This window comes from Equus quagga, chromosome 10 (assembly GCF_021613505.1).
Source record: "Equus quagga isolate Etosha38 chromosome 10, UCLA_HA_Equagga_1.0, whole genome shotgun sequence".
NCBI lineage: Eukaryota > Metazoa > Chordata > Mammalia > Perissodactyla > Equidae > Equus > Equus quagga.
The window spans coordinates 108,629,329-108,649,977 of record NC_060276.1 but is presented as its reverse complement, the minus strand read 5'-3'; the positions used below and the strand labels follow the sequence as shown (position 1 = coordinate 108,649,977).

At 40.4% G+C, this 20,649-nt stretch overlaps 1 protein-coding gene across 7 annotated transcripts in view; it reads left to right on the top strand.

Moving 5' to 3' along the window:
• CDKL5 (cyclin dependent kinase like 5) overlaps positions 1–15,999 on the top strand; it is a 178,711-nt gene extending 162,712 nt beyond the window's left edge. For 4 of the 7 annotated variants that reach the window (XM_046673366.1, XM_046673363.1, XM_046673364.1 and 1 more), the window contains 5 exons: positions 1,367–1,490; positions 8,098–8,197; positions 11,820–11,942; positions 13,089–13,208; positions 15,607–15,999. In XM_046673366.1, coding sequence (XP_046529322.1) covers positions 1,367–1,490; positions 8,098–8,197; positions 11,820–11,942; positions 13,089–13,208; positions 15,607–15,993 — 854 coding nt within the window. In that variant the 3' untranslated portion in view covers positions 15,994–15,999. The remainder of the gene's footprint in view (positions 1–1,366; positions 1,491–8,097; positions 8,198–11,819; positions 11,943–13,088; positions 13,209–15,606) is intronic. The other 3 variants (XM_046673367.1, XM_046673365.1, XR_006890306.1) reach the window with 2 other exon arrangements.
• Positions 16,000–20,649: the final 4,650 nt, after the last annotated feature.

The following is a 20,649-nucleotide window of genomic DNA, read 5'->3' as shown; positions in this document are numbered from 1 at the left end:
CAGTCTTCCTCCACTTTATATGGGATGCTACCAAAGCGTGGCTTGACAAGCGGTGCTAGGTCTGTGCCCGGGATCCGAACCTGTGAACCCCAGGCTGCAGAAGCAGAGCACGCGAACTTAACCACTATGCCACCAGGCCAGCCCCTGATGCCACAGTTACTTTAGAATCCTATGGAAGTAAAATTTTAATTCAGATTAAAGTTAGTTAAAATAAAATATTGTAGTGTACATGAGCAAAAGCCTTTTCTTTTGTCACTGTTTTACTTCCAAAATGGACTATACACGTTATTTCTATTGATGTCTGGAGAATATACTTTGACATGAAATGTTAGTGAAGTTTTAAATTAATTAATCAGTTAGTCTTTGACCTCTGAAAACACCATTTTATTTTGATTGCAAGTGAATTAAATTGGTTAATATCACCAAAGTCCCTCATTTTTCTTCCTCATAATCCACTTCAGGGTTTGGCAGGTAGAATATTTTTATTTTAGAAAGTCTAGAAATAGAAGGAAAAGATTTAACTAGGTGAAACATCTGGAGACTAAATCTTGATTTAGTAGTATCATTGAAATGACAGATGTTTCCATAATACTTCCTGTTTCCAGTCTTTCTGGTCAAGAGTCAAGTGAAATGGTGTCATTTATCTTGATATACAGCCTGTGTATTCCTTTTGCGATGAAACTTGCAGTGTATTTTGATTTATGACCAAGCTTAGAAATTGACGAGAAAAGATAGTAACCGTCCCTCCCCCCCAAAAAGCAGAAAAGTGTTTACTCACTTGCGTTGTGCTTTGTCTTTCTGTTCATTCTTGGATTGAGAACCTAGAGAAAAATAGTATTTTTATGCAAATAATCAAATTTATTTGGAATTTAGTTAAAAATATGCAAAATTGATGCTGCCTCCCAAGCATAAAGCCTCAACTGTAGTTTGTATATTCCAGCACCCATATTGTTAGGAGTCACTTCAGACCAAGAAGGGAGTTTGCATAGTTGAGTCTATGATATAAGAAAGCCTCAACTCCAAAGAATGTCAAAACAGTGGCAGGGGGTGGGGGTGCTATCATATTCATACTTTAAAATATCCTACAACGTTCAATTTGTCAGCTGTCAGGTCAGTTTATGTTTTGAATCCATAATTACCTGGCGTTAACTGACCCTTGCAAGTTACTGTCGTGAGCAGTGGTGAGAGGGAGAATGTTCCCTGGAATGCCTCCGCCCTCAGAAAACACAAGTTATAATGAAGGGCAGATGAGGATTTTACCTGTTTGTTAGCTTATTTTCTTTGTGTGAGAGAAAATGCGATTGAATAACATGAGAACTGCTTTGACCAAGGGGGCACATCAGTGGCTTATTTTTTCTTTATTCAGTGCCGTCTCCACGTCCAGACAATTCGTTCCATGAAAATAATGTGTCAACCAGAGTTTCTTCCCTACCATCAGAAAGCGGCTCTGGAACTAACCACTCAAAAAGACAACCAGCGTTTGATCCGTGGTGAGTATTTTGGTTTGTTTTCTTTTTTAATCGTAGATTTGAGATTTCAAAGAAATTCTGGATAAACTTTTAGCTTTCTTTCTCCTGCTTGGCCTTTCTTTCTTGAGAGAGATTGTTTGATAAGGAAAATATGATTTGTCATTCTTCGTAGTGGTTTCTACATATAAGTTCAGCACTTATATTAGATATCATATAAAAGAAAAAAATCTCCTGGGTCAGTAAACACCTCATAAGTCTTCCATTGCATTCTCCTGACATGATTGATGTCTTCCGCTGTCTCCTCTCTTGTTGCTCTTGAGTCACGTAGCAGACAGTTTGCTTAGCACTTTGTGTGCACTGCTCACTCAGTCCACACAATCAGCCTTTGAAGTAGGGATGGCTCCCGTTCTACAGGTGAGGACACTGCACCTTAGAGAAGGTGAGGAGCTTGCTCGGTGCTGGACAACCAGTAACAGGGCGGAGGGAGCCAGGATCTAGACCTAGATAGGCTTTGACTCCAAAGCTCGTGTCTTTCACCTCTCTGCCACCTGAATTTCATTCGGGGTGAAAGGAGAGAAATAAGGGAACAACCCTGTATGCTACCACAAAAACGTAATGGTAGTCAGAGGTTAAAATGAGGCACCAACTTTGTTTATCCTTTTATCTTTTTTGGGTCATATGTAATAAAAATTTGGGGAGAGAATTATAATGTGTATCAAGTCTCATTAGCAGATCTATCTGGGGAGTAAGGACTTTTCTTTTTTTTTTAATAATGTAGACTTTATATTCTCAGCTGCCCAGAATCTAGGTGTGAGGGTTATTTATGTGTACTTCATAGAACTACTAAATTCTTCATTAAGAGAAGAAAATGGCGTATCACTGTAACACACTGAATTTAGAATCAGATCATTTTGTCAGAGATTCCATCTGTGGTATTTGTTGCTGGAGGTCACAGAAGGGCCTAGGTCAGTACTCCTAACTCTGTGTGATTTCACAATTTGGACCCTGTTGGTAGGGTTATATCAAGGTTTCAGTGTTACTGTGCCCTATGGTGAAAATAACTTACTTATTTTAAAAACAATAATAAAAACGATCTTTTTAAAGCTGTAAATACTTTTATAAGCACACTTTACGTCCATTGCCTTATTTATGAAATGAGAGTTTTAATATTAGTGACAAGAAGTTAGACTCTGAAAGTAGGATATCTTGATTAGTGTCCCCTTCTGGCCATGTAACTTTGACCCTTCTGCCCCTTGGTTTCCTCATCTGTAGAACAGGTCTAAGAATAACAGCTCCCTCCTAGGCTCCATGTGATCACTAAATGAGGTAAACCATCCAAAGCACCTAGAGCAGTGCCTGGCCCTGTTGTGACTTCTTAACAATGGCCACTTTTATTTTAATGTCCTCTGACTTCAGTATGATTTGGCAGGTGTCTCCTCTCCACTTACTTTGCTGATAACCTTTGGTGCATTCTTTCTCCCTGAAACTGTAGGCAAGATCTCCTATACATTAACCTGAGAGCACACGTACGGCTTCTTTTAGTCACCAGCACTGACAGTTTTCAGCTGTGGCTTTGACAAGCTCTAAGAATAGTGTCTAAATTGTGAGAACACAGAAGTGCAGAAGGAAGTGTTATTCCTCCTGGTCATTGCACGAGGAAGTGGTGATGGTTTAAAAGAGTATCAATTATAGATTAATATAGACCTGTGAAAATTAGGTAGGTCAGATCAAAACTAAATCCAAATATAGGCTAGGTAGTATTAACAACATATTGTTTCTGTCTTTTTGATAGTCAGTTTGAGTAGAGCTTGTTTAGACCTGGGTATGTGTAGAAACCTGAAAACAGTTGTTTTAGAAAGAATTAGAGGCACAATTGAGGTGTTGAACTTTACACAAATCTTCATCAAGTCATCCCTACTCTGATACTACTTTTATGAGGCTTGAGAGAGTTCCAGAATTGCCAATGATAAATTGGCAATATTCTTTTCTTCCCACTACTCCTTATGATAATGCTGTCGATACTTTTCCTTCATGCATCACATCTAACTTAGTCTTAGTCGTTCATTAAGCTTGATTTGTCTTTGTTTTGTTTTCCTTAAACAAAATTTCTCATTGGTTCACCATATTGTGTATATTTGAGAGAGATGCAGTTTGATAACTGTTACAAACACATGAACGAACCTTGCTATGGTAACATAGTGAATTGCTATTCCTAAATTATCAGTTACCTAAGGTCAGTCTGTTTCTCCTTGATAGTAGTACTTTACATTTCTTTTGGGAAGGGAATATTTATTTGTACAGTGTACACATTTCTTGCAATGGAAAAATCAATCTACTATGTCATATTTTAAAGTGATAAATAGATATTGTAGTCTAAGATCCAGGGTGGTTATTCTGGCCATCTCAGCTATCCAGAATCCAGTTAAGAACTGGGAAATAAGCCAAAATATCGCAGAACAAGAGAAATAGAGTTAATGCAGTCAGATGCATCATCTTTACTAATGGGAAAACACCTCTACCCTCCCCGTGAGCCTGTTTGTTCTTCTTTTATGCACATTTCTAGCAGTTGGCGCTGAGATTGTCAGGCAAGAAATAATCCCAGGTGACAATACAGTGTGCAGAGGAGAATGATCCCGAGCAATACTGTGGAGAGAAGAGGGTATTTTTGCATTTTCTCAGGCCCCCAGTGGGAAGATCATTTCTAACCCTTATGGTTTCATACATAGAATAGATATCCATGTAGAATATGTATTTATAAAATAGGCTGCTCTTTGCTTAAAAAGGCAAAGTATATAAATATGTTTAGGAGGATTGCTGTCAAAATTGGGTTAAAAATTGATGGTTAAACAGTAAACCAAATTAATTAGAAATCCTAGTAGTTAAGTGAAGAATTGCTGTCACTCACTCGTACAATCCCCAGCTTTTTCTTCTCGTAAAGTTATGAATATATTGGTATCCATTATTACTTGCCGCCATAACTCACAAAATTATTCCCTGATTTTCTCTTCTCGGACATTAACTGACCACCCTAGTCACACTGCCAGGGTAAGGCCGGGGCAGGGCAAGTGCCCCTCTCCTCTTCCACTCACCTTCAGGCTACTCCCAACGGGGTTATACTGAAGCCCCGGGAGTCTGACCCTCCGTCAGACCTCTGAGTCTCCCGCCTGGAATCCGTGAGCAGCTTGAGGTCACACTTGTTTCATTCTTTTCTGTAGCTGCAACACTTAACACAGGGCTTGGCATGTACGAAGTGCAAGCTGACTTTGATTCAGTCAATTTTAATTCCTTCCCTTTTTTAGGTGAATCTTTTAAATTCTCTCTTTCCTTTTGACCTCTTATGGAAATAGCTGTTGTGTTAGATAACTTTTGAGTCCCATGACTGTGCAGGAAGGAGACTGTCACCCCTGTTACCCCCCGTACCATCATCCTTACCCCCTCCCCGCTGTTTTATCAGCCCTGGAAAATGTGCCAGGTGACTAGCTGCGTGGTCCTTCTCAAAGCTCCCGTCCCTGAGATTTATGTGATTGCCCACTTGTCCTTCTCTTGTGCTGCTCCTCTTGGACCCATCTGTTACCTATACAGTTAGCTCAGCTCAGCACATAACTGTCAGCCATACCAGGTAGAATCGCAGGGTCCAGAATTCACAAATGAGATAGATTATGGGGCTCGCTCTTACCCATTTGGCACAGTACCGGTTGTAAATGTCCAAGTCTCTCTCTTCATTCTCTGGTATAACACACAGCTTTTCAGGTGCCTATGTTCCAGGCAGCTTCTCTCCATCTCTCTGAGTCTCTCTGCCAGGATTTTCTCCCTTTTGTTTCTCTTTTAATTCTCTGTATATGTTTCAGTGTAGCTTCTCCGTTTCTCTCTCCCACTTGCGCGCTTTCTCTTTCTCTCTGACTTCCTTCTGTGTCTTTTGTGATGCACGCACACTTACGCTTCACTCCTGTCATCCTCTAGTTCAAGGGTAATTTATTTCCTTTTTTGTTTTGGCCTCTGAGATTTCCCCCACCTGGATCTTGGCCCCACTGCCTCTGCTCAGCTTCAGTTTGAAGATGCTTTCCCCGTCATTCCCTCTGCCCTGGCAGCTCTGGTTTCTCCAGTACCTCTGGAAAGACCCTGCAGAGGGCATTTGATTCATCTTCCCTGGGTTTTGGGGACGTTGAAACTGCAAACACTAGACTTTTTGCCCTGCTCCTTCTTCTCTTTCATTACCCTGCCCCCTGCCCCTCTCCTCATGCCTTCATCTTATTGGATAGACACTCTTCTTCCCACTCAAATCCTCCTCCTCCTAGGACTAGTGTCTTAAGCCTTCCCTTCCTTTCGCACCAGCATTAAGGTTCTTATAGTAGTGCCCATTCCCATCCTGAGGTTGTAGTCATGATGAGCGTGTTCCCCTTGAAGATCTCCTGGATTGGCAGAAAGCACTTTTACTGCTGACCCTTGTCAGGCTTTTGAGATTTTGTTGACTTTCATTCTGCTTGGTAAAAGCTTCTATCCGTTAATCTGAATACTCTGCTGTGCTTCTAGGTTATGTGCAGACCCCGTTATGGAAGGACATAAGCTATATCACAAGCATATAATTCTTTAACTTCTGGAAATTACAGAACATTAAAAATAGTGTGACTGGTTGGACTAGATGGTGGCTGGGGTTCCCTAGAACCCTAACGTGACTGGATGCTGTAGCCTGGGATCAAGTTTAGGGCAGCCTGTCTTTAGGCTCCAGGCAAGGGTTTCATCTCCTTAATCCCAAAAGTACTTGTCGTAAGAAACTTTGACCAAATTCCCAGGGTCTAGGCCCACTCTGTCATTGGGATGCAAGGGTTTTCCCAACAGCAGAACACTGCATTTTAAGAATTGTCTCACTGTTCCATTCTCACCCATTCCATCACGTCTGAAATTTGCTAGCTTTCAAAATTATAAATGCGTCATTCTGAGTTCCAACACTGGTTGTTTTATTAATTGTGTTGTATTATAAAACTTTCACTTTGGAGCTTGGAACTCTCTCAATGATGTTCAAAATTGCAGGTCTTAAGAAGTTTCAGGAACACTTGGGTCTACAGTACGTGTTTGTGCTTCCCTGGTGTTCTCATTGACTTGTAGTCTGCACACTTAATGATTATTGCTCCTTCAAACAGTCATAGTTTTTACTTGCTGTTTTTTATCTGTCTGTTCTCTCTCTCCCAATCTTCCCTTGTTCTCTTTGATCTTGAGTTCTTGGTTTTTCAAATAAATTTTGTGTGGTTTGTAAAACCTTTTTATTATATCTGTAGTGCATGTTTGCTGTTGAAATTAAAAAGAAGGAACCATAAATCACCAATAATCCTGCCACTGAGAGAAGATTGCTATTAAGATTTTATTGTATTTTCTTCCTGCCTTTTTAAAAATGTGTGCATATGTACACGTACATACCCTTTTTTAATACAATTGAGCTCCTATTATGTAGAAAGCTTTGAATCTTGTAGTTTGAATGTTCCTTCATATCAGTGAAAATTATTTGAAATGTGATATATTTTTAATAGTTTTAGGATGTTTTCTATCATGTGGATCTATAATAGTTTATATAGATGTTCTCTGCCTTCACACAGATTTAATCAAGTAAAGGATGCTACTTTGCTCATGTTTTCTTAGATGTTCAGGTAACTTCATCACTATTAGGTGTTCTAAAACCGTAAATATGAATGAACTCTGTCACTTTAATGTTTCTACTCTTAATTTTAGGGAATAGCTAATCCAATCATTTGAGAACATTGTTTTCCACAGTCACTTAGATATTCAAATTTAAAATAGAGCCCACAGAATGTGCCTTTTTCAAGAATAACACCAGTTGAGTTGCTTTTTAAAGACGGTGAATTAAAGTGATATAGAGCCTCTGTTAACATACAAGTAGCCAACTTGTTGGGACCAAGGTGTCTTGTTTACTGTCTTTTAATATTTCCTATTTGTATTAAAATACCTGGTGGTGTCAGTGGTATGAAGCTTAATGTCAGTATTTTCAGTTAGAAACTTTTTTCCAGAAGAATGCTTTGTATTAAAGCATTCATTCTGTCTACATTTCTTTCTTCCCTTATCTATTTTTTTATTTAGTTTTAGTAAATAGAGATGAGATTTTTATAAAGGAATTTTCCCATTTCAGGCTATTTTTACTTTTGTTTGTAATGTGTCTGTAGCAGCATTGATTTTTTTATGTTCAATACCGTGGCAAGCCACTAATAATGAACTTGTTGAGCTGGTTTAAAAAGGTAAATAGAAAAATGAAGATATTGAAAATGTTGCTGCTGTTTCCCTTGGAGGGTTACAGAAAAGGCATCCTTTAAACCGTATGCTTTCTAGACTCTCTAATTCTGAGGTTTTCAGCAGCGTGAAAATGGTCCTGCAGCACAGTTACAGATCGTTTGTAGCAATGCTCACATTGCTAGTTCGAGTGAGCTTGTGCCAGAGGCTGATCATTAACTGTGCTTGATTACATTCGGTTCCTCCTGTGCTTTTTAGAGGCTCTGCCTGTGTGCTTAATTCTCCATGGCTATTTGAACCTGGTGTCCTGCATTTTTAGTCTTCGTTGTATTTGTCATATAATGGCAGGAAAATGCTTGAAATATCAATATGATAAAAATGTCTTCCCATTTAGGAAAAGTCCTGAAAACATTAGTCATTCTGAACAACTCAAGGAAAAGGAAAAACAAGGTTTTTTCAGGTCAATGAAAAAGAAAAAGAAGAAATCACAAACAGTAAGTAGATGGCCAATTTCTATATACAATGGCATACGAGCCTGCATTAGTCTGTGGGTACTTTACACTTTGTACGTGAAAATCAAAGTGAATTATTTTCTTATTGAGACTTGACATGTGTACACTATATATGTTTCTGTCTTAAATTCTATATAACTATCCTCCTCTCACAGAGCCTTTTTTAGATTCAACAGAATCTCCAGGAATAGAATAAATTTAATTTGGATGAGAGAAAACACTTTAAGCCTCTCTCAATAAACGTCTTAACCATGTGAATTTATATTCATGCAAAAACTATGAAGCGGCAGGGTTTATTTCTCTCTGGGGGCTAAAGATATGCAAAAACTTAGGAAATGGTTTTGGTTTATGTTTAAATCTTGAAATTCATAACTAACCATCATTTATTATTCTCCCCTGGCTGGTTATCCAATTCCCATGTTGACAGCTGCATTTCTGTGCTGCCCAGTCATAGAGAGGAGATCGTGTTTGGCACTTCAGGGCTTGCTTTAGTAGGAAGACATGTTTATCTTGTCATTGAAGTGTGAAATGGAATGAGTCTTATCTTTTGGGAGCCCTCTGCCTGAGTCGGGGCTGGCTCCATGGAACCATGCACATCGCATCACTGAACCACCAAACAAGGATTCTGCTGGTTAGTGACATGAAAAAACATGGGGAAGCCAGGCCTCCAGGCCAGCAGGAGCTTCTTCACCCATGTGAGGCCTGCTTCCCCCTTTGCTTTTGGCACCTTCAAGACTGGACAAAGTTGAGTCAACCATGTAAATGATTTTGTTTCTAGTTTTATGTCATACACGATTGACTCTCATTTGTTTAAAAAGGAAAAAGGCATAATCCAAATGGCCTGCTCAGATGGACTTCATTGATTTCATCTGTAAGATGAGTAGGTTAGACTCAGTGTTTCTGAGGTCCATTCCATTATGAAAATTCTAGAATTTTAACTCAATAGTAAGTAAAGATGTGATAGATGATAGTAGCAAGAATATAATACCTAAAGTAAGGATTTTTGTCTCACAGATGTTCCAGAAGTATTAATAAAGACCTTCCTAGATTACCTTTCTAGATTATTCTTTCACTTTTTGTTAAATTTATGTTTCATTATAAAATAAATATGAGCTCATTATAGAAAAATTGAGGAAAAAAATGATCATTTCTAATCTTACCACCCTATCACAGCTAGTAGTAGGATTTTAGTATATTTACTCCTAGCTTTTTAGTCTGTGTATATATTTGGAAAGAAGGTGGTTTTTTAGTTTGTTTTAAATAATAGTGATCATTCTAGTACAATTTTTTATTCTGGCTTTTAATAGTATTTCTATCTGTCTATCACTCATATACACAATATGTATGTTACTACACAAATTTTATCATCTTCATTTTAGTGGCTGCATAATATTCCTGAAGTGTTCATTTAAAAAACAAACTGCCTGTATTTCTCACTGAAACTCACTTAAAGCAGAATATCAAATCAAAATGCCACTCAATCAAATATTACTGCATTTGTTATTTAGACTGGATAAACAAAATAGACCTGATTTAAAGTAGAGAAGCTTAAAATATTTAAAGTGCTAATAAAATAAACATTTTATCATTGTCTATAGAACATACTTCTCCGTCATCAACATTAAACTGAGACTACCTCCACCTAACCACTATTATTTTTACTTCGAGGTTTTTTTTTCTGTTCTGAACCTCAGGTCCGTAGCCACTGTGGGCTGATTAGGTGGAAGAATGTAGCAGGAACCAAGGAAGTGCAGGGGGTTTGTGTGTGGTTTTAGCTTTTGCTGTCTGTCTGCCTTAGACCAACGTTAGACCTGAAGCCCCTGGCTCACTGTGGCCTTAGCCGAGTACATACATGTTGTCTGAGTCCATTATTCGGGATCCGGTCCAAACTTTAGATGTTTAAATAGTATAGATTGGAGTAAATAAGAAAATTAGTACTTTCCAACATCCTCTCCATTTGAACTTACTCGTTTTTTAGGTTTTCAAACATTTCATTTTTGATATGTAAAGTCACTGCAAAATCTCTCTGCACAGGCCACAATGACTTAAGCCTTCCAAACCAAAAGTTTATACCTCTGCATTTTTTAATTAAAAGAAAAAAAATTTTTTTAAAGGACCTTGATATCCAGAGTAAGGTTTCCAGAGAGCACTCAGTGTATCCTGCCAGACCTCAGGCTCCTAAGCCTGCACTGTGTTAACTCTGCCTCCTTCGAATGAACGTTGAAACAGAAGTAAAGTTAGCTTTCTTTCACTCTCTAGAATTCAGCAAAAGAAAACTAGATAAACAAAATTTGAAAGACTTAAAGCATTGTGGCTTTTGCGTAAGATTCAACAAAATGGAAATCTGATGCCCAGTGTACATAGAGAAGCAGGACACTTTAAAGCCTCCGTGGGCCCTAAATCTAGTTTAACTCCTTTGTTTTGCTGCTGTAGGAACTGCCCAGGCAAGTTGTGAGCTACCTGAAGGGGCACAATCAGTTGAGAGAACTAGAGGTGGGTTCTCCTGAGTAGCAGGCCCCCAGGCTCAGTCCATGCCACAGGCCCACGTCTGTGGAGAGCCTCCGGCCACTTGTTCCTGGGAGCTCTCTTGTGACCTCCTTACTGACTCAAGTTAAACTCTGCCCTGGGATCTCTGTCATGGGAACAGGAAACTTTCTGGGCTAGTTTACTCAAATGTCTTCACATACGTACCCATAAAAGATGCTCTGAATCCTTCGTATACATTCTAGTTCTGACAATTGAAATGTCCAAAAGAGGGAAAAGTGGTGCCAAAAAATAATTCTGTCTTGTAAGAGTGCCTGCTTTGACTCGAGCGAATCTGGAAGCCGCCGGGGGAAATGTGGCCTCAGTGCCATATCCAGAGAGTTACATAAGCCCTCAGAGCATATGGTGACTTGGCCAACTGGGTAATTGTATCCCAGTTAGTATCTTAACTGGTAATCATGCTTCAAGTGAAAGATTGAACTTTCTGTTTCTTCACATTGAAAACCCGTATTCTGAATTGCGACAGACATTTTCCACGGGGTGAATATTTCTAACAGCATAGAACCAGGCTTCTTCCTCAACGGTAGAATCCTGCAACAGTGATAATCCTCTTCCAACTGATGATTTCTGCTTCAAGAGTTGACCATGTTCAAATGGGTTTGCAGTATCTTGTTTTTTCCCTAATCGGCAGACTCCATGGTGGATTATTTGGTTGCTGAAGTCCTCTCTAGCAGTTAGGAAAAGGTTGAAGTTCAGCGATAGCTCTTGAAACACAATTCTGTATAATAATCATATTTCTGACAATAAATCCTTAAATGTTTTGTAAGCTTAATGTGAATAGATGTGTGCAGGTCTCTAGGCATTCCTATTACAGGTATAGATCATGATCACATGTTCTTTAAATACATAGAATTTTGTGCATGTCTTGAATTTACGTTGTTGGCATCTTCGTGTCCAGAAATGACACAGAACCCCTCTAAAGACACACACAGCACAGAGAGATTCTTTCAGCGACTGTTAATATTTAACATTTTGAGGGCTTCCAAGGGCTAGGAGTTTCAATAAGAACACCTTTTTTTCTTTTTTTTTGCAATTAGTTTATTTGTATCTTATGTTGCAGACAGATTCCACCAACGGGGAGAATCCAAGCATCAAGAAATCCCTCTTTCCTCTTTTTAATTCAAAGAATCATTTAAAGCATAGTTCTTCTTTGAAAAAGCTTCCTGTAGTCACTCCACCCATGGTACCCATTTCTACGTATGGTAGCCCTGAAAACTGCTCCAGTAAACTTGTTTTACTGATGACAACAGCATGTCTTTTATTTTCATGGGGTCATATTCTCTTTGTGCTAGTTAAGTACCTGAGCCAGTTCCATAAAGTCACTGAGATATCAATTCTTTGTCATTCTGGATTTTCTGAATCAGTTAAGGAGGTTGTCACATAAAAGGCTATTACTGAACAAACAAACTAGCGAAAGGCTAGTTTGGGTTGTCTCGTTAGCCAATTGTCGGCAGACAGCATTCATAAAATCCCTTATTTCCTGTAAAGAATTCGATTAACACTTATAATTAGCAAGTGTCTTATCGTTTGGCTCACAAAGTTTGTTAACACTTGGTTGGCAGTTTGTTTCTCTGAAACCAAGTGGAATTGACCAAATTAAGTGAGCTAGCAGGCTCCGTGAAAAACAGCTTCTGTTGGTGATTTGCTCTTTGCCTGGCTCTAGCTTTTGCTGGTCACTTAGTTTAAAGCCAGAGCTTTTGCTTGGCATTTGGCATTACTCTTCTGTGTTCACCAAAATCAGTGAATGGACCAATTGCATTCGTTTGGAATTTGTGCCACAAATTTCCAGCATTCTCATAGTGCAGATTGCTAGACCCAGATTTAATGGGCAGTGTCTTGGGAATCTGATTCAAACCATACTTTCCCACTTTGCTTATCCCTGAAAGCCTGCTAGACTTCTTTGGCACCACCAAATACAGCGTTTGGATCATTTCCCCAGTGGGAACAAATTTTTGTTTTATTGAACTGGTTCATAACCTAACTGCAATATGGAATGAGGATACGACAGCAATTCCTGATACAGCCCAATTTAACTGCTCTCTCTTACAGCGACTAAAACTAACAGCATGGGAATGCTTTAAGGGTTGAGGTTTTAACAAAGCTGCATGACATCTGCCAATTTTTCCTAATGCAGGGAAAATTATTAAGAGGGCAGCAGAACTTAACTAGCATCACTTGCATTGTGAACATTGGGAGAGTTTTAGTTTTTTTATTGGGTTTTTTTTTTTTAGTTTTGATTTGATTTGCTTTTGTTCTCTTGGGTGTGGTTGCATATCTTAACTAGGCTTATTGGTGTGCTTATTGAATCCTTGCCCACATTCTGCTCTAGGTGCCCAATTCTGATGGCCCCGATCTTCTGACATTACAGAAAGCCATTCACTCTGCTAGCACTCCGAGCAGCAGACCAAAGGAGTGGCGTCCTGAGAAGATCTCTGATCTACAGACCCAAGTGAGTGGCGCCTGCATCACTCCTAGACTCTCAGACTCTGCAGTGACCCTCTTTCCTGAGGGGAGGGCAAGGTTGAGAAATTTAGCCTCTCAATGTTCCACAAGGCTGAAAGCCTCCCTGTAATATACGCTCACTAATAGCCAGAAGCATCTTAGGAGTCCAGATGCAGCTTGTTTCAGTGACCATATCCAACGAGGAATCCTAGCCCTCTCCTAGCTGGGGGGTTGGAGGGGATTAACGGGACGATTAAGACATGGTCCCAGCCCATGAATACCCTGCAGCCTAAGAGAGAGAAAATCCATAAATAACCATAATTCATGGCCATAAAATGTAGGGGAGAGTGAGAGGAGGTAGTGGGCAGATTAAGGCTTCATTAGAGGTGGTGGCATACAAATTGGGCCTTGAAAGACAGATATGATAACTCTTCTTGAAAGAATATTTAAACTGCTGAAATCCATACTGTTTTTGATGGAAAACTGGCAAACAGTTGCATTAGGAACTGCATATTAGACAGTATTGTAGAATCACGTTTATCTGCCATAATGGGAGAATGAGCGGAAGCTGAATCAGTAGATTTTTCAGGTGACTGAGGTTTATCTCCTTTGAACAACTATTTTGATTAGAAATGTTTTAACATTGTATCTTTTCAGTATCCCATAATGAGCACAGTAACATAATCTAAGTTCTTTTTTGATCCCATTCAACATTTTGTAAATTCATTTTTCTCCTGTACTGTAACTTCTGACAACCCTTATGGGCTTTTGAGGCTGTACAGTACTCGTGCCTATGAATGAACACAGATTTCTGTGATTTGGAGGAGGAGGGTCTGTTTTTATAGGTTTGTTGTTTACTTTCTTTCACTGTAAGCTGTTACTCAGAGTCGCTGATAGGAGTTTCCCAAATGTTGATTATATTTGCCCAATCATTTATATTTTCTGCTTCTAACATAATATAGGCTGGGGGGTGGAGAGGGTATAGAGAGCCAGACATCCAAGTTACTGGATACGTATCGGAACTAAGAGCACAAGGCTCTGAGCAAGGGCCCGATGTTCTATTCCCAATTAAAAAAAATAATATGGGGCTTTAGAACCTTCTTTGTGTTGCCATTTCTTTTGCCAAGAAGCTCTTTTCAGGTAATTTTGTCTCTCCAGCTGAACCCAGGTTATTGTAATTGCTCAATAGTTACATGGAGTCAGAGCTATAAAAATCACAAGGGATCTCACTGTGTTATCGTACCAATTTCATTTTTAAAAAAAGCAAAGAACACACTTTTGAGCACTTACGATGCACATTGTACGATGCCGCCTCCGATGGGGACCACAAACAAAGCTTTCTTGGACAGACTTTGGAATGGCCATGGAGGATGCTTCCCCAGGAGCGATTTCTACTTGAATCAATTCTCAAGCAGTTTCCCTGGGATTTCAGTGCCCTGTTCCTTCAAATCTTGTAGTGTTCCTTGAGATTGTCAACATTTTATTAAAATTTTGCTGAGCCCTTAAATGCGTGGCTCTTGAAGATTGACAGCCAGAGGTGCCCGGGTCCCTATGAGGGCCTTGAATTTCAGAGTGCTTTCGCATGCCTCTCCTGTGGGGAGCCCACAGGGCCTTGAAACACAGTCTCCCTCCACAGTACAGCACTCTGTGGGGCCCAGGCATCAGCCACACAGCAGACAGGCGGGTCAGCGAGGAGCCCATGGTAGGAATTGAAGGCCGTCGTGTTTTAGCATCTGTAGGGCTTTTGCCTGTTTCTCTGTGCTGTGCATTTTTTATGGCCCAAAGCTTACCCTCCCCCCGCCTCAAAAAATCAAATCAAAAGCCAAAAACAAGTAAAAGTGCAGAAAGGGAACATTTAGATTTTGCAATGTCAAGGGAAAAGGGAACTTGGGGAGATGAGAACAGAAGGGGATATACAATTTTTAGCTGAGTATGTTGCTACCTAATTGAAACATTACGTTTTTTCAGTTTCTCTTGCAGCTAGGTATGGTCGTATGGCTGAGTTCTGGCTGGTGAGATACAAGTGACAGCTTTATGTGGAGCTGTTAGAATGTCTTCTCAAAGTGAGAGGCATATCCCTTCTATTGCTTCTTCCTGCTGGTTGGAGCATGAGATGCTCCGGAAGGATGGGATGTGGCTAGGTGGAAGGTGCCTACACCTTTGGTCAGCCACACATCAGCTCTAGATTTCTTATCTAGATTTCTAGGCTTTTTCATTAAAAAAAAAAAAACTTTAATCTTATCGGAAAAGAACGGGAAAGAACAGATAAGGCTGAACTAGCTCGTCCTCCCCGATGGCCGCCCTCCCTGGCTGGTGCAGTTGTCTCAGATCTCCCCTCCGTTTCATCCCCATTTCCGAGTCTACTCTAAATTAAATCGTCCATGTGCTCTCATCTTTTCTTTCAGAGCCAGCCATTAAAATCACTGCGCAAGCTGTTACATCTCTCTTCAGCCTCAAATCACCCAGCTTCCTCAGACCCCCGCTTCCAGCCCTTAGCAGCTCAACAAACCAAAAATTCCTTCTCAGAAATTCGGATTCACCCCTTGAGCCAGGCCTCTGGCGGGAGCAGTAACATCCGGCAGGAGCCCACACCAAAGGGCAGGCCAGCCCTCCAGCTGCCAGGTCAGATGGATCCTGGTTGGCATGTGTCCTCTGTGACCCGGAGTGCCACAGAGGGGCCTTCCTACTCTGAACAGCTGAGTGCCAAGAGTGGGCCAAACGGGCACCCTTATAACAGAACAAATCGGTCCCGAATGCCAAATCTGAATGATTTAAAAGAGACAGCCTTGTAATGTGTGCTGGGAGGGGGAGGGATTGGGGAGGGGCACAAGCCAGGGGGGGGGGGGGGGGGGGGGGGGGGTGGGGGAATGGGCTGGGCCCGGGTGGTAAGCCAATATTTTCAGCTTTATGAAGGTGTGTGCAATATTGTATGTGTGGAGCTCTGGCTCCTCACGGCCACGAATGCTAGTCAGGGATCTTAGAGCCACAGGAGTTCCTTAGGGAGCGCCAGTCCCCACGGGTCTTGTGTGAGAATGGATAGAGTGCCAATGAAGAGGAAGACATTCTTGCCAGTTTCTCCCCCTTACGTTCCAGCTTTAGTGCAATTCCTCTCGGACTCGGGAAAGCCAGGGTGTGTTCTGGCACTGCAAGGGATAGAAGAATTTGTGTTGACCGATGCCCTCACCACAGGTTTTTTTCTGCCTAGACTAAATGTGGGGTTTATTGTAATCCAAGAGTATCCCTTTGAAGGGTTAGCAGATGAACTAACTGTATGTCTTAAATTGTTTTCTAAACCTCCATATTTGATAGGATTTGTAACATTTATTTATAATTAATTAATATTGTACTGTTATAATCATACCTTTTATGTTAAATGTAAAGTTATTTTGAGCTGTTTGGAACATTGTGAAGCAGTGGGACAGCTACGGTAGTTTCTATAAAAACTAAACAGTAACATTTATATATTGCATCAGGAGTATTTTATTCTATATATAAATATATATATGGTAAATATCTGTCTGTTTTATAAATATCATTTAAAAAAAGTACCGTTATGACACTATCTGCCATATTTTTATACATTTGTGATATGAAGTGAGTATTATACTTCTAATCAAGGGAGTTGAATTGTGGCTATATGTGACTGTAGGAACCTTGCTCAACCTTCATGCCCCAGCAGTAGCCTCTAGCCATGATCCTTGGTAGAGATGAGATGCAGCGTCTCTTTCCAAACCCACAGGGGAAGAGAGTCGGCTAGGCCAGTGAGAACTCCAGCAGGCCTCGTCTCTGTCCTTACAGTTGACTCTTATTCGTGTCCAGGGACGTTCCTTGTACCTGAGGGGAGAACAGATCCAGGGTTACTCGTGGGTCTTCTTAGAGAGAATGTGCTCTTCTACTTAGCATTAGTGTAGAGCATAGACCAAAGATTTGCCGGTGAACATTCCTAGTTGTAAGGTTCTAAGAGGCACCTGTCTGCAGATCTTGCAAACCAGCTCTATGCCCCTGAATCCTGGGCACTGTACCGGAGACTCTTGGCTGGTGTGGTGTAAGATACACGTGTGGCATTTCTATTTCTAAATGCTTTTCTTGTTATTGCTCTTTCCAATATATTTAAAAGGCTCCTGAAGCAATTCCAGATGTAGAGAAAATTGCTATAGTCATTTTTTCTTCCTGGGACTGTCCACTTATAACAAGGTTATCATGCACATCAATACACACACACACACATAGACAGAACAGGACTCACCTTTCCCTCATTTGATCTCCTTCAATTCCCAGATTACTCCCAAATGTCATTAATGCCTTTGGCCAACAAGGGTTATAGTCCCATGTCTCTGGGCCATCCTTGACAGAAATCACCTCAACACCATCATCCATCAAGAGTATTAGATCTTTAGAAGTAGTCTCTTAGCAATAATATTTTTAAAGATCCCCTCCCACCCCTTAAAGAGGTAACTTCTCAGTATTTACGACTTGTCCCAGTATTCTGAGAGCTTCAGCCCCTGAACCATATCAGCTATAATTGAAATGTGCTGAGTTACTGTTCCCTGTCTCCAGGATTTTGAGAATCATAGCGCTGATGATTATGAAGATTATAAAGAAAAAGGTCTTAGTTTCCTTGAAGCTTAAATTGTGTACATAGTGCATTTTTATATAACTGCTATAACGATGTGTATTGATTATATATAGAGGTCGTTTTAAGGTGCTTTTTATTTAATTTTAATAAGTGTAATAGGCACTAAAATGAAACTCAACTGGGTACTATCGTTGAAACGATTTGATTCTAACCAGTAGTTTGCATGCTGTTCAGTTCTTTTTATATCCTGTTTCTTTCACCAGTTCAGTACTGTTCAAGTAGCTCTGACTTGTGGCTTTTCCCAGGCAGCTGCTCAGTTATATAAGTGACATGGACCCTTAGCAGTTTTTGCCTGGATACTAATGACTCTAAAAGGGTGTGTAATTCTTTTTCATACTAGATCTGTACCTTGTATTCTCCCTTGCAAACCAGAAACTACATTTTTTCCTCTGGAAAGACTTCTCACTGTGCTGTGCGCTTAGGAACTGCGCAGTCACATTGCCATACTGTGGCATTTGAGGCTCGTTGTCACCTAGGGGCTGGTTTCCCATGTTTTCATCCTTGCTAACACTGGGATCTCAGATGTTATGCAGAACATTTATATTCATGATGGTTCTTCAAAGAAGGGCTAGAATAATTGCCTTCTACCTAGAGCAAAGTAAACCTAACCGATGAAGAGTCGATACGTACTTTTCGTACATTCCCAGATTTGAGCCAGAAAATATCTACAATGTTTTCAACTAGTGTTTTTGAAGTAGCTCTTTTATCCTCTTCTCAGCTTTTGTCCATTCTGACTTTTCATTGACCTCAATAAGCTATAAGTGAACTACAATCCGCATTTCTAGCATGGATAATTCTCTTCCTTCTCACAGAGGGAAATGGTAAAGTTTTCTCTCAAATCTAATGGGCTCTCTCTTAGTTTTTAACGTTGTTTTCCTCTGGTTGATGAATTGTTGACCTCATAAAGATTGCCATCTGTGACAAGAAGGACTTGACCTAAAGTCACGAAGGTCTGCATTTTCTTTAGGAGGGGAAATTTATGACATCCATATGCTATTATCTACCCTAACTTCCTAAAGGATAAAAAGGTTGAAGGAAGGCTTATGAATTACTTTGTTCTGTGGAAGTATCACTGATCTCCTTTTGAAAAGAAACTCTGCTTTGCTGTTTTTCTGCTTTTGCTTTACCACCATCCTCATTTTTCTTCTTAGAAGTTCTAAATGAACTTTTACTAAACCTTGTTTGGTCTCGATCTGAGGTTTAGCCTCTCTCCAGAATCCAAGAGCAAAAGTTCTCCATGCTAAGGGGCTCAAGTGAGCTGTGTCTATAGCAGTGGTTCTCAACCAGGGCCGATTTTGTCTCCCAGGAACATTTGGCAACGGCAAGAGACATATTTGGTTGTCACAACTGGGGCTGGTGGTGTACTACTGGCATCTAGTGGGTAGAGGCCAGGGATGCCACTAAACATCCTACATGCACAGGACCGCCCCACAAATGAAGAATGATCCAGCCCCGAATGTCAGTAGTGCTGAGGTTGAGAAACCCTGCTGTAGCGTCTTCCGAGCCCAGCAGTCAGCAGAGCTCGGCTCTGTCCTTGTTCTCCCCAGGCTACGAAGCTGCAGGTATGAATTCTTCAGCATTGCGTTCTCTTAAAGAGTCGTCTGCCACTATTCTTGAATCCCTGGAATCCTGTTGTTCGTTTCCATTGTCTTGGGCCTGCTAAAAGATGCATCCTTTAAGAGGAGACCAGAGTTCCTTTATAGATGTTTGAGAACTTAAATTCTAGGTCAGCATCCTTAGAAAAATCTTTCATAGAGCCATGAGGCTTATATTTAGAAGCAAGCAGCAGCCTAGCAGATTGGCATGATTTTTACCAACTGCTCAAAGGTATCCATGGGTTTTAGCTATGTCTCCCAAAAGAAAATGTCTTTGTTTTTTATTGAAGTCATTTAATAGCTCTTTACAAATATTGGCATACGACAGGCTGATTAGAAGCAAAAAACTCTTTATTGGTGGTTGTGATGTGGCTGTTATAGGAGTATTTGTGCTGTACGCTTGGTTAATCTGTTTTAAACCATGCTTTAAGATTCCCATATGCGGTTGTACTTTAATTCTCAGCTCAGAGCTACGCTGGTTAGTTTCTAGTCACGTCATGTATTATAAAGTATGCTGTGGTTATAGAGTTAGCCAGTTAAGCATGTTCCTAACCTGAAAATTAGTGAATTTTGCTAGGAAATGCTATCCCAGTTCCCCTTCCCAGCACCTCTTAGTTAACGTTAGTATCCTCACTTCTTAAACTAGTTTTTAGAGTAAATAAGGAAAAAAGCCATTTATTTTCTTCTAGTTGTGTATTGAGAATGACTCATAAGTGTACAGCTTTTTTTAAAGGCCAGAGGATTACTTTCCAAGTGTGGAGAAGGCTCTATTTCTGTTCACCTAGGTCCTGGCGGTGACCCAACTTTCAGCAAGGGCACTTGCTCGCCGCGACTCGCTCCTAGAGCTCAGCTGGGACTCAGCAATCTGCGTGCTCTCTCCTGGGCAGAGCGTTGTTTGCTGGAGAGCACTGCTTTTCTACCTAGAAGTTTGTTACCTCCTGCATTGTGGTGGGATATTGAGCTCCATGTGAGCACTAAGATCCACAGACTCATGCTTTTGTGAACTGGGAATGTGGTATGATACACTGAATCAAGTCAGAAAATATTGAAATATTTCCTCGCCTCCTTCAGTTCATCACTAACAAAGTGTGTAGGCAGAGAAAACTTATTTACAGTTAAAGAGAAAATGGTCTCTTTAAAAGGAGCTGCAGAAAAGACAGTACAAATGTTCTAAGTGTCCTGTCACCAATCCCCAGGGCCAGAATCTCACAAGAAGG